The sequence below is a fragment of the Contarinia nasturtii genome, unplaced genomic scaffold (assembly GCF_009176525.2).
Source record: "Contarinia nasturtii isolate CC-2019 unplaced genomic scaffold, AAFC_CNas_1.1 Cnas_scaffold_1037, whole genome shotgun sequence".
Lineage (NCBI taxonomy): Eukaryota > Metazoa > Arthropoda > Insecta > Diptera > Cecidomyiidae > Contarinia > Contarinia nasturtii.
Window position 1 is genome coordinate 481,705 of NW_022198383.1, and position 14,969 is coordinate 496,673.

Here is a 14,969-nt window from a genome sequence, read left to right on the forward strand (position 1 = left end):
TTTATATTTATCGCTTAATCATTTCAAAAGCGCTATGAACAAATCAAAGTACTTGAACTATTAAAGCTCATCATAATTCAAATGCGAGTACTACAGTTCACACTGATTAATTTGTAGTCTAGTTTGTGGTAGAATTAATTGATTTTGAAACATTGTTATGCAAATGTGCATATGAACCACCCACTAGGCGCCTAGAATATTTGTGGCCTCAAGAAATTTTTCAAAATAAAACTGCAACGTGCCCATACATTTTTTATATGAACATGTTGCTCTTTTACTTTAACAAATTTCCTGAGCTCACAAATATTCTAACCGATTCATATATTGATTGGGGTGCATATTTAGTATTTGATTATGTTTTGTCTTATTCAAAACCAATAGATTAAATCAAAAATGCAATCTTGGTTGGAACGTAAAATACGTGACGTGTATAAGTGACGTAAAATACATGTAATTATTACCGTAATCTACGTGGTCGTAGATTGGCACTTAAATTACGTTTTCATATTACGAATATTTCCTCCTCATTCCAGAATTGACTTCTTATAACTCTGTTTTCCGCTTATACACAATGCATCAATGATGCATTGCATTATTCATCAATTCACCCAATTTTAAAATCATATTTCCAGATATTTTGGTTTTTTTACATTTCGACGTAAATTACTTGGTCAAAGCGAAAAACGTGTAAATTTTCCAACCCAGAATGCAATGAATTTCTTTATTGTACCATAATTCTATAAAGTAATACAATTTTTTATTGGTTTAAAATTAAGCAATATTATTGTGTATTATTATTCATTTAATTCATTTTTGCTATATTAATTGATTGCTGAAGGATCTGATAAACCAGATGTTTGTGGTGGAACGTTGTTGGTAAGTGGAGGTTGATCTGTACATCCGGTTCCGCCTTGGGTTCCGCTTAGACCCAGTATAAAATGTTGAAAGAATTCCATGAGTTTTTCCCCTAATGTTATTTAGAATTAAAGAAAGGAAAATATAAATTGAATGAATGTGGAATTATTGAAATTTAAAGAAGTTCAATATTACGTTGAAGATAATATGACATTAATTTTATTCTAATGGTAAGTAACGAACCTAAATCACTTGATGAAGCTACGTTGTTTGTTGAAACTGGTGGTACATTCTCTCCATCGGGGGGAGGACATATTGGCGATGGTAAAATCTCTTCGGGGTTCGCAAGTTCTTGAACGGGGTTCGGAGGTCCTACGTCCAGAGTCGAAGGTGCTCCTTCGAGGGTCGGAGGTGCATCAACGGGAAGATCTCCAACTTGAGGTGTATCAATGGGAGGTGTATCAACAGGAGGTGTTCCAACGGGAGGTGTATCGACGGGAGGTGTATCGACAGGAGGTGTATCGACGGGAGGTGTATCAACGGGAGGTGTATCAACAGGAGGTGTTCCAACGGGAGGTGTATCGACGGGAGGTGTATCGACGGGAGGTGTATCAACAGGAGGTGTTCCAACGGGAGGTGTATCAACGGGAGGTGTTCCAACGGGAGGTGTTCCAACGGGGTTTGTAAGTTCCCCGTCGGGGGTTGGAAGAGCTTCCACAAAGCAAGCAACCAAGAAAATAACAAACACTACAACGAACACTTTCATTTTAATTTTAAATGTTGTGCTTTTGACTGAGTTAAATATTCAATTTAATTTGAATGAAGACAAGCTGATCGAGCTGCATCGAATGATGATTTGTAGCTCAGGCCCAAGTCTTTTTATATTAAATTGAATGCGAATCGCTTACCGATCGAAATTGTTTGTACAAATGTTTCCTTCGGATATGTGCGTCACCGTCTGATTTCTAAATCTTCTTACGTCTTGGTGTCTCCAGTCATAGGGATGAGAAGGTTTTCTATCAAAGTTGTACATTTCAAAAAATTGCATAATTACATATACTGATTTTGGCTGAGTTTTGCAATGAATTTGCGCGTCATTTTATGGTTTGAACATTTTTTATTTCATTTTGCCTGTACTTCAGAAATAGAAATTAATCAATTACATTTCAATAAAATAAAAACATATTGCGAATGCGTTTTTTACGTAAATGGTTATGACGTATGGTTCAATCTACGTGTGCCCTCATCTTGAGGATGAATCTTCGTCGTTATTATTTTAACGAATATTATAACTTACGTCCGAAATTAATAAATATAATACTCACGCAATCTAAAAATGATTAAACATAATAAAATTTTCCAAAAGGAAAAATAAATCTGATTCAGCACATCACAGTGCTTAAATTAAAACTTGGTGCACATGGGTGTAGAATTAAAAAGTGGCTCTTTGTCTTACAAACTATTATTTCTAACAATAATTGAAACGTGTTCCTTTTTTGATAATTCATAGACTGTATAGTTAATGCCGCCAACATACTAATTTTCAAAACATCAAACATGTAAACATACATATTCCATATATTTTAGTTTTCATTACTCATCTGGATCGTGTAACTTTCCAATTGAGTTTTGCGACAAATATGCAAGTCAATTCTGTGTGTCATTTTATGATGTGGAAATCTTCTTATTTCGTCGTGTCTGTCATCCAGACAAAAATATAAACAATTAAAACAATCAAAATAATCTTTTTGCGACCACGTTTTTGGTGATGTTCTTTTCATGACGTTTTTTCGCACTCTCCTACGTCGTTTTTATTTCAATGAATTCTTCCGAATTTTACCAGAAATACTTCGTGTACACACGTGTACATTGATAACATCATAATTCAGCTTCCAATGACGATTGAAATTTGAAGTATTTAAAATGATAAGAAAACTAAATTTTTGATGACATTATTGAAAATGATTAAATAATTATGCAGATCTTTGCCAATAAAAATCTATTTCGTTATTCTGTTTCTTGAATGTTCAGACAAAGTTTCAAATATATTTATCGTAAATGCTGAAAAGTTGTTGTACATTGTTTTATATAGACTTCTGTAAAAGCTTCCGCAGCAACAAGCTTTAAACCGCTAAGTCGTTCGTTAGCGGTTTGAAAACCTTTTAAATGTATAATGTTCAGATTTGATTGCTTGTTTTAATGTATTTTGCATCGAAGTAATGTAATTTTCTTTATTTTTAGTTTTTTTTTTTCATTTCGTCAAATATTTTCGTTCAAGTGAAATGCCGATATCAATTTGTGATTTCATATGTGGTAAATCGTCGCTGTGTTGAAGTAGCGAATTTTGAACTGTATATTCATCGATAACTTTTTTCAATGGATGTATTGGAATGCCTTTGTTTTTAGCGGCAGCCACCAATTTATTCGCATAATCAAAAAAGTGTTTGTCATCTTTCTGTGTTGCTGCTTCGATGGCTTGATTTGTTTCCATTCGGCTGGTTATCAGTTCATCACGTCGTGACTTTTCACTCATTTCGATTTGTTGTTTAATGATTTTCCTGAGTTGTTTGGCCCTTTGTACTCGATCACCATATTGTTGGCGATAAAAAACTAAATCGATTTTCTCGTTCAGATGCCGTTTCGCCTTTTCCACATCGTGCTCTTGCCGAATTTTCCGTTCGATTTGTTTAATTGCGTCAATCTCTTTCAAATGATTTGTAATACGTTCACATTTCAGTTGTTCGATATGATTATTTCGCTTATATTCTTGCTCTTTCCATTTATCAGCAAAATCCTTAACGGCATTTTGATAGCATTTCTCCTCAACCTTTGTGATATCTGGCAAACTATCGAATAATTTCTTAGCCAAGTTGTCTCGATATTCAAATTGTCGTTTCTTTTTCAATTTTTCCTGGTACTTTTGATTGAACTCATCCAAACTTTTCTGTTCCAGATAACAATTAATTCGTTGTTGTTCGTTTTGTACTTTCACAAAATCCTCTGAAAAGAAGCAAAACATTTCAATTTATGCCGAAGAATAATCGATCAAAACCTTACTGTGACGCCTCTGTTTTAAATTATACTGCGATAAATAGTCGGCATTTTGTCGGTCAAGACGTCGATCGGTGACATTTTTGTGCTCTTTCTCCAGCACCTCTTGTGTTTGCTTTGTATTTGTTTGCAATTCCTTTTCTTCCAGTTGGGCCAGTCGTTGATTTGCATTATGTTTCATTTTCTCGCGTTCTTTGATGTCATTCTGTAAACTTTCTTTGTATTGGGCACAACGTTTTCGATAATTTCGTATGTGTTCTTTTTGATTTTCAATCCATTCGACGGCCTGTTCAATTAATTGTTGACCTTCGATAAAATCGTTTTGTCATTGCAGTTCCCTTTGTTTGTTTCGTTCGCGCCGTTGTTGCTCTTGTTCGTTCAAAATGAGGCTGAGCTTGTACGCGGATTCCAATTGTTTTGGTCCGGCTTTCAAACGTTGCAGCAATTTTTCAGCATATTCAATACGCTCGCGACGTGTTTCTTCGTCATGTCGTTTTACTGCTTCGAGACATCTTCGCACTGTCACACAAAATATAATGAGCATGTAAATTAACCATTTTTTACAATGATTTTTTTTTTCTCTTTTTATTAGAAAATTATTGCTCAAACCTTCAGCCTTTTTTTGTTCCTCCTTTTTCTTTAGCGCTTCCACTTTGCGTTGACGAATCTTTTCGACGGTGTTGTCCCATTTTTGAGTCATCTCACGAGAACCATTTTTCAAGTACTCCTCATATTCAACGTCCTTTGATAAATCACGTTCATACTCCAAACGACCGTAAATGTTTTTCGCCATTCGTTGCCATTCAATTTCCGTTAAATTGAATGGTTTTTTTGTTGCATTGATTTCCGGTAAAATATTTGCGGCCTCTACTTTTGCCGTTTGTTTTATGTTTTCCGTCATTATTTATCAGCAAATGTGGGATTTTCCACACCTCTTTTATTAATTTCAATTGGATTTTTTGCTTTTCAACTTTATTCAATTTTCGATTTTTTCAAAGTAAAAGAAAAACTATCAAAATTAAAGAAGATTACCGATTTTCGAGATAATATATCAAAATAAATTAATAAAATAAAGTCAAAATGAATTTCAAAATAGTGATTGTCTTCAATGCACAGAAACGTCTAGAAACTTGAATGGAATTTTGTGTATCAGAATTCAAATTGTAGGCATTTTTGTTGACTGTTGCTAAGACGGTGTGTAGGTTGCCGTTGACCACAATGTGCGTTGTCAATCAATAATTTTTCCCTCGTACCATGTGTACATGCCATACATTTGAATTAAGTGAATCGTGCATTTGTTTTCCTTTTTGAATTTCTTCGTATCGACAGTTATTTCATAGTTGCTTAGAGGAGTTCACTTCAAATATGGACATTTTCGATCATTTTTTGATGTACACTCACGTCAAAACTGAGTAAATTTCACGGTTTTTTGCGATCTGCGACTGCGATACCTCCAATGTCGAATCGTTTATCGACATTGTTTACGATATTAATGTGATTAATTATGCTCATTGACATAAAGTGTCATGTTATTTTTCCAAAAAAATGGTCATTCCTTTGATGTGTGCTCAAACGGTGAAATCAATCAACATGACATGACCAAGGTGGGAAACGCATCGCAGCTCTAATGTCACACGCACTCAATACAATTCGTCAACGTGCTTAAGCGGACATAATTATAAAATGCTCGCCATACCATGTGAACAAAAGCAATAAGCACTGAAACAGTAGATCCATAAAAGAGATTCCCATCGAAGTAACCGAATACGCGTTAAAAGTGTAACGATCGTCAAACAGCGATCTATTCCCATTGAAAGATAAACATTTTTAAAACCGTCGATCCACACATTGAATTATATTTAAAAAAGAGCGAAGAAAGAAGAAAAAAAAACGATTCCGAACAAAGCGCATTGAAAGTGAGCACAAACAAAACTAATAATAATCAAAAAGTAGCAAAAGATCGACTCATTCGGAGGTAAAAGAGTTTAAGCGACTGAAAAAACCATCACTTGAGTCGTCAATGAAGCTGCATGGATGTGAATCCAATGTAAACAATCGAGAAAGCGACACACACACACATACAACAAAGTCACAACATTAATTGTTTAGCTCTCATCAACCGCTGTTTGAGTGTATATAGGTATATAAAGTGTAAAAATCGTAAAATATAATTTAATAGGCAATAATAGTTGGTTTGAAATCGAATGTGATGATTGAATGCCCAATCTTTGTTTGAGATCATTTTATGTCTAGACTGTATACTCACAACGAACACTTTATATGTGCGATGAAATGATTTGCCATTGCCATTGCAATGTATTCATATTTTTATAGTTTTGCACACTTCAACGGTGTAGATCGACGCACCGCAACACCGAAAACATTTTATTATTGTGCAAATGCAATTCACGAGAAAGATAATGCGCACGCCTAGCGAAACATTGACAATGTATCGCTGCATAAAATGCAATGTTGGCATACCAACAAAAAATGATTATTATTCACACTCAACATCGATGGATATGGAAATAAAAGATACTCTCTTACGGATTATGCGCCATTTACACATAAATATTCAATGCAAAACCATTGTGGATTTTATCATATCTGAACCGCAAAAAGTGAATAAATAAACTAGCATAAAATCAATTTTCAAACAAAATAAATGCTCCAGATGTTTTATCAGATGTTGATACTTGATGCATCTAAATAAACAATTGATTTAATAAAATATTCAGAATTGTTTGAAGCACACATTAAACAAAACTTCTTTCTGATTACACCCCGATGCTATTAAGTCGATATCGTGAAATAGCAATCAAATCCCTGCTATAAACTGACAGTTTAAAAACTGTTGCATGTTACTTTGAACTTATAGCGAATATTTAACATAAAATATGTAAATGAGTTTCAGTTTTTCAGATGTTTGTCATGGTATGCTTTCCACATAACTAAAATAAATGGATGAAATATGTCGATTTCTTGCTGACATCTTCAAATATGCATGGAAAACATTTGGACGTAGAAATTGCTTTACATACACAAACTTATGTGGAAATTATTGTACGAGAATAAAAGTGGAAATACTGCAAACTTTTGTCTTTATTAGAGACTCTTTAGCACAGACGGGTTTTGGAGTTTTTTTAATCACTTCTTTATGAGGAATGGTTTCAGAGTATTATTGGTAAACTTTTCAGTTGAAAAACAGAAACTATCCCGGAGACACATTTGAATTTCTATTTTAAGAATGACACTTTCTCCAAAAACCCTTAATGGAAATAGGAATCTCCTTTCGCCAAAGCATTTTGAACTATCTGTAAACATCAAATTACAGACTTGACTTCGGAGGTGTAGTGTCGACTTTTGTTCTCAACCCTTCATATGAACAACATCATTTGCATCATGCAAATTGCATGCATATTTTCCGAGATTTATGCCATCGTTTTAAATAAATCATCAAATGAAATTGACAGTTTTAAATTTTAATATAAAGTTTTGGTATATAACAGTCAAAATGTTCGAGCGGAAAACATTATTTCGATGCTGTTTTTTGGAATCGGTCGCGTAAATTGATTTCATCATACAAATTTCAAGATTATCAAAAGTGTAGTCAAAAAAGTGATTCAAATAAAATCTGTCGAGCAAATACTCAAAAAAGCAAAAAAAAGATTCAATTTAAATTCCAAGTAAATCGTTTTGAAAATGATAACTCTTCAGCGGAATAAATGGTTGCAGAATTTAGTTGGATTGGATACTTATGACCAAAAAGCCCATTGGCCACACCTCGAATTATATTGATGAGCATTTTGATGGGGTCATCATTGGTTCCATGTGGCATAAGTCTTGTTCGTTTCATTGGAAATGTTAAAGTAGCGACTGAGCTTATGTTTTGTGCTGCAATTTATGTGGTGGTATTTAGCAGTTTTTCCATTGTGATTGTGAACCGTGAAACTGTTCGTGGATTTTTCTTTGAAATTCAAAAGAGAGCCGAAGAAAGTAAGCAATTGAGCATCACATGAAGTTATTTGATTTACTTTTTAAAATTCTGCAGGGAATGCAGCGAGAAATGATAGCTACTATACCGATAACGAAGCCTTCATACATCAGTTGACAAAAATCTTTTTCATTCTAACACTTGGCGGGTCGTTTATGTATGGGTATGTTACAGGAACCAAGGAATTTTTTCTGCATAATTAATTAATGAATTTGGACAGTTTTTGTCCATTTTTAGTAGTTTTCTATAACTTGGCCGCAGACAGTTATTCCATACGATCATGGAGCCTTCACTATAATAACGTTTGGTTGGTTAAGAATTTGTTCTCAATGAAAATGTATAATTTTTTCGATTTATATTTAGGTTACCATTCGAATTGAATTCTGCTCGACGATTCATAGGCGTCAATGTCACACAATCAATGTCATGCTGGACAGGCACAACTATATTGATAACCATCTTGTCGATGTATTTCGGAATCATTTTGTATATTCAGGAATTTTTGAAAGATTTCGAATTTTACTTTGGTGAAATGGACGCATTTGCCGAACAAGACGATCTTCCTGCGTTGAATAACAAATTTGATGCTTTACTCAAATTTCATGTTTACATTTTGGAGTATGAAAAACCGAGGTAGACAATTTTCAGGGGTCAGTTTGTTTATTTTTTGTTTTATTTTCCATAGTCTTAGCGATCGTTTGGGTGATATGATGAAAATGGTGATTTTTGTTACATTCACACCGTGCATTGTAAGCATTTGCGGTTCTTTGATACGAGGTCAATCGGTGAGATTGTTGAATTTGTTCACCTTTTTTTCTTCAGTTTAATCAATTTGCATTTGTTTACTACATAAAAAGGCAACTGAGAACATGGAATGGTCAACGATTTACGTTGCATTCTTTTCTTTGTTTTACATCGTCGAACTCCTCTTTATGTTGTGTTATTTTGGTAATATATTAACAACGAGTCTTGAACGAGTCGCTGAATCTGCATATGATTCAAAATGGTATATTTTTCCGAAAAACTTGCAAAAAGATTGTGCATTTATGATTCGTTCAGCTCAATCGCCGTTCTGGATCAGCGCTTTTGGAATTATGCCGTGCACTTTGGAAAATTTTAAAGCGGTATCATTTTCGTAAAATTATTATGGAATAGGTTTTGATCGACCAATATCGATTTTGAACTCAATTTGAATATTTCTACTTGATTTTAGGTAATTAATTCCGCTATTTCTTTCTTCATGGTGATGAGAGCGTTTGTGTAAAGCGTATAATAATGAATATCACAAGTGGAGCTAGTGTAAGAGGTTGCATGTATTAATGAATACTAAATAGTTCCTTTTTATCATGTTCGAGTAATCTGAGAGAATTACACTCAAAAATAATATTTTTTAACATTTTTTCAAATGAAGGCCGAGATTTCAGATAATCATCATACAGAAACGCTATTTAAAAATTTACAAATGTTAATAAGCTTAGAATTCAATATATAACAACATTTTAAAATGAATTGTTTTTTAAAGATTTATCCCAATTGGCGCCAATTAGAAATAAAATTTATAACTTTTTAGCATTATTTATTTTAGCACACTTTATTCGTTGATTTTTCTGTTTCTCAACCTTTAAACTATGGTATCAATAATAAAGGAAATCGATCAAAGGGATTTTTACGAAGAACGCAATAGTTGCATGTAGCACACTTAAAACAGAGTTCATGTAGTCCACAATTGATAGTCCAGAGCAATACTGGTCAAATAGAATCTATTTAAAAGATGATTTCGAAAAAAAAAACAAAAATTATTTGATTATAACTACTTTTTCAACTAATTTTTTTATTATCATTTTTTCGATTTCTTTCGTTGTATTCACCGAATCCTCATTTTGAATGTGCTACGCATCTTTCTCATTCGAATGCAAAAATAAACATAGTTACGAGACCAATTGGTATAAGAGCTACTCGCACTCTTGTTCGGCTACTCGCACTCTTATTGTTTGATGGACGTTAACCAAAGCACGTAGATATTGTTGTGATTTTATTCAAAAAATTCAAATACCGCAAATAATTATCAACAAAAGTCCACTATAAAACACTTTAATTTGATTTTTTACAATTAAAACCCAATTTTTTCGGAACAAAAAGAAAGAAATCCGAAATTCAGGGTCAATCTGCATTTTAGAGTTTTTTTCACAGCCGACAATATTGAGATCATAATTTTTCACAATATAAGTCACAAATAAATCTTGAATACATTATAACTGGATTTTTTACCGAATTTTTTCAATAGATGTCGCAAAATAATTGAAAACAAAATATTTTTTTTTTAAATATCTCTGATATAAAAACATTAAATGCCATCATAATAGAAACTAAACAAGTGCGTTAAAAATATCTGAATTTTTTGCTAGCAATTTTAAAAATTGTGCGGTTGCATTTCAAGTGAGCCGTGTTATCTGTGTGCATAGATGCAACCAAACTTTTGTAACCCCTCTCGTGCAATCCATATGCACATGTACATACACAGTGTATAGTCTCTCATGCGATAACATGTGTTACAAGTAGTTTTGCGAGCTTCAACATTGTATGTGTTCAAGTTGATTCGTCAATGAAACGTACGTAAAGCTGTTCCATCAGCTTTGCCATTCTCGCTCTTTCTTTCCAGCTTTTTCATTGCTCTCTTCATCGTGTGAGTGTCTGCGCTTGAACACACTTAACGGTTAGCTGTCGGTTGGTGCCAACTCTTGGTTATACGAAAGACGGTACGCTCTTCAGGTTTAGTGCATTGGTGACCACATTGGATATAAGACGTTATTTTTAAAACCATACACACTCGTTCGAGTGGAACCGTTTTAATTTTAAAGTAAACACACACCAACTAAGTTGAAGTGATGGATTCTTCGACATAAAAACATTCCATCTTTCAACGAAGAAGATAATTAAGTGACACAGAGAACTAAAAATAGCAAAACATGTTTTAGAAGCCGAAAAAAAAGTAGTTGAAAGAATTTATGATATAAATATTGACGTTTGTTCGTGAATTATTGCATTTGAACGTTATCTTGCCTGGCAAATCGGCAAAAAAAAAACGGAGGTAAAACATATCAAGAAATAAAATCAGTTAAATATCTGGAAATTGATTCAAAAACGAAAGATTGTTCCAGTGTATGTGCTGTGATAAGTTTTAGTTTTGGCTGTTATGAAATTCAGTTAAAAAAAAATATATAGTGTGGACAAATGATATAATATTTAGTTGTACTTGATTTCACAATCGTCGTCCATTGACGAATAACAATTAACAGTTTGAAATGACTTTTGTAAGCGACATCAATCTAGATCGAAATGCTGAAAGCAGTAAAACAAATCTATTTCATCATGATGTTGCCGTGGAAAACGGCACACACAGTACATACACACCCATTGATAAATCGGTTGTAATTATTCTCAATTAACTGGATGAAACTCTCTCGGCGAAAATATAATTATCGAACGGAAAAAAAATCACCCCGAAGTGAATCATCTTGACGAATGAGAGAAAATTTACGTGTATCTCAATTGTTGAAGGAAAATCTCTTTAATTTTTTTTTTTTCGGTGATTATTTTAAACAGCTAATTTTGCTGTTGTGTGCATAACGTAATCAATCGACGAGCACGACACACACACACCAAACGTGGCAAAAAACAACAACAACGTAGAAATAAAAATACATAGAAAAATAAATATAAATATGTGCATAGAAGATGTGCTCTCTAAATGGAATGAAAATACGAAAACTTATGTGACTGCATTTATAAAACTGGAATCAATGAATAGTAATTTAGTCGATTACATGCTGCAAAAAAACTTTCTATTTGCTGATTGAAAATCGCGATTATTAAACGGAATATCGCGCGCATCAAAGTGCGAGCGTCGAGGAAAGAGAGCGATGCTTTGCAATAGAAATTCAGTTCGATCGTATTTTCAAATAAAAACAAATCAGATCAAAATCGATCGTATTTTATCGGATCTGCATTGAATTGGCTGTCAAGCGATAATAATAGTGAGGAGGCTCACAAAATTTTTTATTTTCTTTTCAAGTCAATACGAAAAGCGAAAAATCACCATAAAAATAGAAAATATGACGATCGCTTTGTGCGTGTGTATAAAATTTGCGATGTAAATTAATATATAATTTCATTATTTCATATTCAATCCGTGTGGTTTTGTTGTGTCGATTATTTCACGAAACGAGTTTTGGCGCGTCAAAATTTTGCCCAATGGCAATTTCATTTGCAAGCCAAACGACCGAAATGTAAATTATGAATATAGAATTTAATTACTAAAAACAGCGACCACTTTTTTTTGCTGTAAATCGTGTGAGAGCAAAAAAAAAAGTAATGACCAGAGTTTGAGTTCAAAATATATAGGACACAAATACCTATGCAGAGAATGTTGCTTTTTTGTGCATGTTAATGCATCAACGTAACCGTTAAATAGACACGATCAACATAATCGTACTTAATTTAGATTGTTTAGCCCGCGAAAAAACATCAAACAAAGCTAAATTGAAGCAAAAAATGATATAATGTCGATTCCATTCGGATTATCTCCGTTATTTTGCAACATCAAACACTCATCGCATGCGAAATACCAAAGAAAAACAAAGAAAGAAAAACTACTCCAGTTCCTCTTGTTTGTAACCGCACCGAGTGTGTGGAAATTGACAATTTCAAATGAAAACAATAAAATTACACACGCTCGGCATTCGGGTGAAAAAAAAACCCAGCTTTTTGCATTAAGTTTACATGCAATCAATATACGAATCAACGTCACTTAACATCGTTTCATCTATGCGAAGACAATGAAAGAGAATTTTCAATCGTCGAAAATAAACAAACGAAACCCTTGAATTTGGATTTAATCTTTCTCGTCAGCCTAAGTTCGTTCACTCTGTAATTGCAAACGGCAAACGAAAAAAGAAGAAAAAATACCGCAATAAAAAAATACCGAATCAATTGTATGTAAATCATGATATCGAATATGACTTAAGTGCGGATTGGGAATTTTAATCAAAAGAAATATACGATGACAATGTTCTTAGAGTCGAAAAGAAAACACTCAAGCAATATAATTTTATCTGATTCTCTTCTTTCTGACGCAGAGAGAAGTTCGAATGGTTTTTATTCTTGAACTGATGTACATTGTGCGCGGGTGAGAATGGCGACGTTGGCGTATTGCATCTTCATGCAGTATTAAGTGAAAATAAAAAATCATTGTGTGTAAGAATATTTCATGGCCAAAAAAGTGCTAGACTCTTGAAATCGTTTGAGCTTGTCTCTGCTATTAATTCCACAGTATCGCGATTTAAGCACAATTTATGCATCGTTTGTCATGCATTCGACTTTTTTTAAGCATAAAAACTCGAATTGATTGTCGGAAATTGCAATGAATTGGAATATTGATTCGCATTATTATTGATCGAAATCTCACGATTTAAATGCATGGGTGTTTTTATTTTTTTATTTTTAACCAGCAATTTATATGTGCATTATGTTTTATAATGAATTACCCAATCCGTTATTTATTTCAACTCGAGTCAGTAATCGTCGTACACAGTTAAACAGGTTCAGACCGTGCCATTTACCATTCCGAATAATTTGGCGATAAAAAAAAATGCTTCGCATCTTATTTGGTAGAGAGTATCAACTAAAGACAATCAACTGAAGCAAAAATATGTATGAAATTCGTGAAGTCTGAATTATCAACGAAAAACCGGTCTTCGATAAAAGTAAGCCACGAGTCGATTCGAAAACAGAGTACCTACAAAATTGAGTTGACGCCAATTTTTCACTGAAGTGTTTCGATCCAAAAAAATGTCAAATCCTTCAAAGTTCTCAAATTGTATATGGTTCCGATTTGAATATTATCACATCATCTGCCAAATTCCATAAGATATGCGACAGAATGAACACACATAAGCCTACTTTTTCCGCAATCGCAACTTGTTATTTTACATAATGCATACAAAAAAACTGTCCAAATAAGGTCATGAATGTTTACGTCATCGTTTCCATCTGGTTCGTAGTGGCTCTTTCTCTCCAATGTGTGTCTCTGTCGATCTCCGGTCCAAATCTCATTTGTATGCATTCTGCATAAACTTGAATAAAAATATTTAATAAATTATTGGTCAAAAAGTATTTTGGCCGTTACAAAATCGAAGCCATCGATCGATTGATCAACATAAAACCGTTTTTAAACGGCATTTGCATATTTATGAACCACGTCGAGAATGATATAAAAATTATGAAATTTTTAATAGGTCAGGAAGCAGTAAAGAACTTTTTGCTATCTCTAATCGATCGAAAGACATTTGAGGTTGCAGTCTTAAGGACAAACCATAAAATTAGATGTTGCTTTGTCAAAATTGAAATTGTTGGATTTTTGATTGCCATTTGTTTTAATTTGCTATTTAACATAATGATGTTAACACAAGCGAAAAATTTAAATCACATGTATATTGCACATATTGATCCCCGGTTTGCCATTGACCAATCTTAACAAGACATGTACGTAAACAACTTCTCAATCAAACAGAGGCCTGTTTAAAGTTTCCTTCGAATTAACATTAACCTAGAAAAAATTTAATTGAAACAGTCAATTTTTTATGTGGCGTATATTTAAACTGACATTAACACACGGTGAATCAATTAAAAATCGCAATTGAAAATGGACCAAATTTCCGAAAAAGAAAAACATACACTTGACGTATGTAAATAGATTACCTATCGTGCACGATCACAAGACAAAAAAAAACCAACTGAATGAATGGAAAATATCGTATAATTACCAAGCCATTTTTAATTGGCCATTAAATGTCGGTGTATTGTTTTCTGGGCGCACATTTTCTTCTCTTGTTCACAATTTGAATATGCAAGAAAATCGCCAAATTAAATAGCAATCAAACATTTTTCTCGTGCTTGAAACAAAGTGCGAACAGAAAAAAAAATCTAAACAGGTTCTAATAGTTGCCATTTATGTGATTGCACATTTACATATTTCACACGAATTTTAATGAAACTCTTTTTCTCGAAGCAT

The 14,969-nt window shown here is 33.3% G+C and overlaps 3 protein-coding genes across 4 annotated transcripts in view; 1 reads left to right on the top strand and 2 right to left on the bottom strand.

Annotated features, from left to right (window-relative positions):
* Positions 1 to 734: 734 nt before the first annotated feature.
* LOC116344388 (repetitive proline-rich cell wall protein-like) lies at positions 735 to 1,693 on the bottom strand. 2 transcript variants are annotated; one of them, XM_031772892.1, is made up of 3 exons: positions 1,526 to 1,693; positions 1,099 to 1,405; positions 735 to 967 (listed from the first exon to the last, which is right to left on the bottom strand). In XM_031772892.1, the coding sequence occupies exons 1-3, from the start codon at positions 1,619 to 1,621 to the stop codon at positions 822 to 824; spliced, it is 549 nt and encodes a 182-aa protein (XP_031628752.1). In that variant the 5' UTR covers positions 1,622 to 1,693; the 3' UTR covers positions 735 to 821. The 2 variants fall into 2 exon arrangements, with proteins under 2 accessions (XP_031628752.1, XP_031628751.1); XM_031772891.1 differs by having other exon boundaries at positions 1,099 to 1,693.
* Positions 1,694 to 3,106: 1,413 nt separating this feature from the next.
* LOC116343647 (trichohyalin-like) lies at positions 3,107 to 4,768 on the bottom strand. The gene is made up of 4 exons (XM_031771849.1): positions 4,516 to 4,768; positions 4,264 to 4,425; positions 3,913 to 4,212; positions 3,107 to 3,855 (listed from the first exon to the last, which is right to left on the bottom strand). The coding sequence occupies exons 1-4, from the start codon at positions 4,697 to 4,699 to the stop codon at positions 3,107 to 3,109; spliced, it is 1,395 nt and encodes a 464-aa protein (XP_031627709.1). The 5' UTR covers positions 4,700 to 4,768.
* Positions 4,769 to 10,663: 5,895 nt separating this feature from the next.
* Positions 10,664 to 14,969, top strand: part of LOC116344420 (serine-rich adhesin for platelets-like) — a 43,424-nt gene continuing 39,118 nt past the window's right edge. Inside the window, exon 1 of the mRNA XM_031772947.1 lies at positions 10,664 to 10,988. The gene's annotated coding sequence lies outside the window, so the exon portion shown is untranslated. The remainder of the gene's footprint in view (positions 10,989 to 14,969) is intronic.

What these genes read in the sequence shown, in the direction of transcription:
- LOC116343647 (XM_031771849.1), bottom strand. Translation starts at nt 4,699, where the DNA reads ATGGCGAAAAACATTTACGGTCGTTTGGAGTATGAACGTGATTTATCA. An exon ending in CGAACAAGAGCAACAACGGC is followed by an intron (nt 4,213 to 4,263) that starts GCGAACGAAACA and finishes ATTTTATCGAAG; the next exon opens with GTCAACAATTAATTGAACAG. An exon ending in TTTAAAACAGAGGCGTCACA is followed by an intron (nt 3,856 to 3,912) that starts GTAAGGTTTTGA and finishes GCTTCTTTTCAG; the next exon opens with AGGATTTTGTGAAAGTACAA.
- LOC116344388 (XM_031772891.1), bottom strand. Translation starts at nt 1,621, where the DNA reads ATGAAAGTGTTCGTTGTAGTGTTTGTTATTTTCTTGGTTGCTTGCTTT. An exon ending in AGCTTCATCAAGTGATTTAG is followed by an intron (nt 968 to 1,098) that starts GTTCGTTACTTA and finishes AAATAACATTAG; the next exon opens with GGGAAAAACTCATGGAATTC.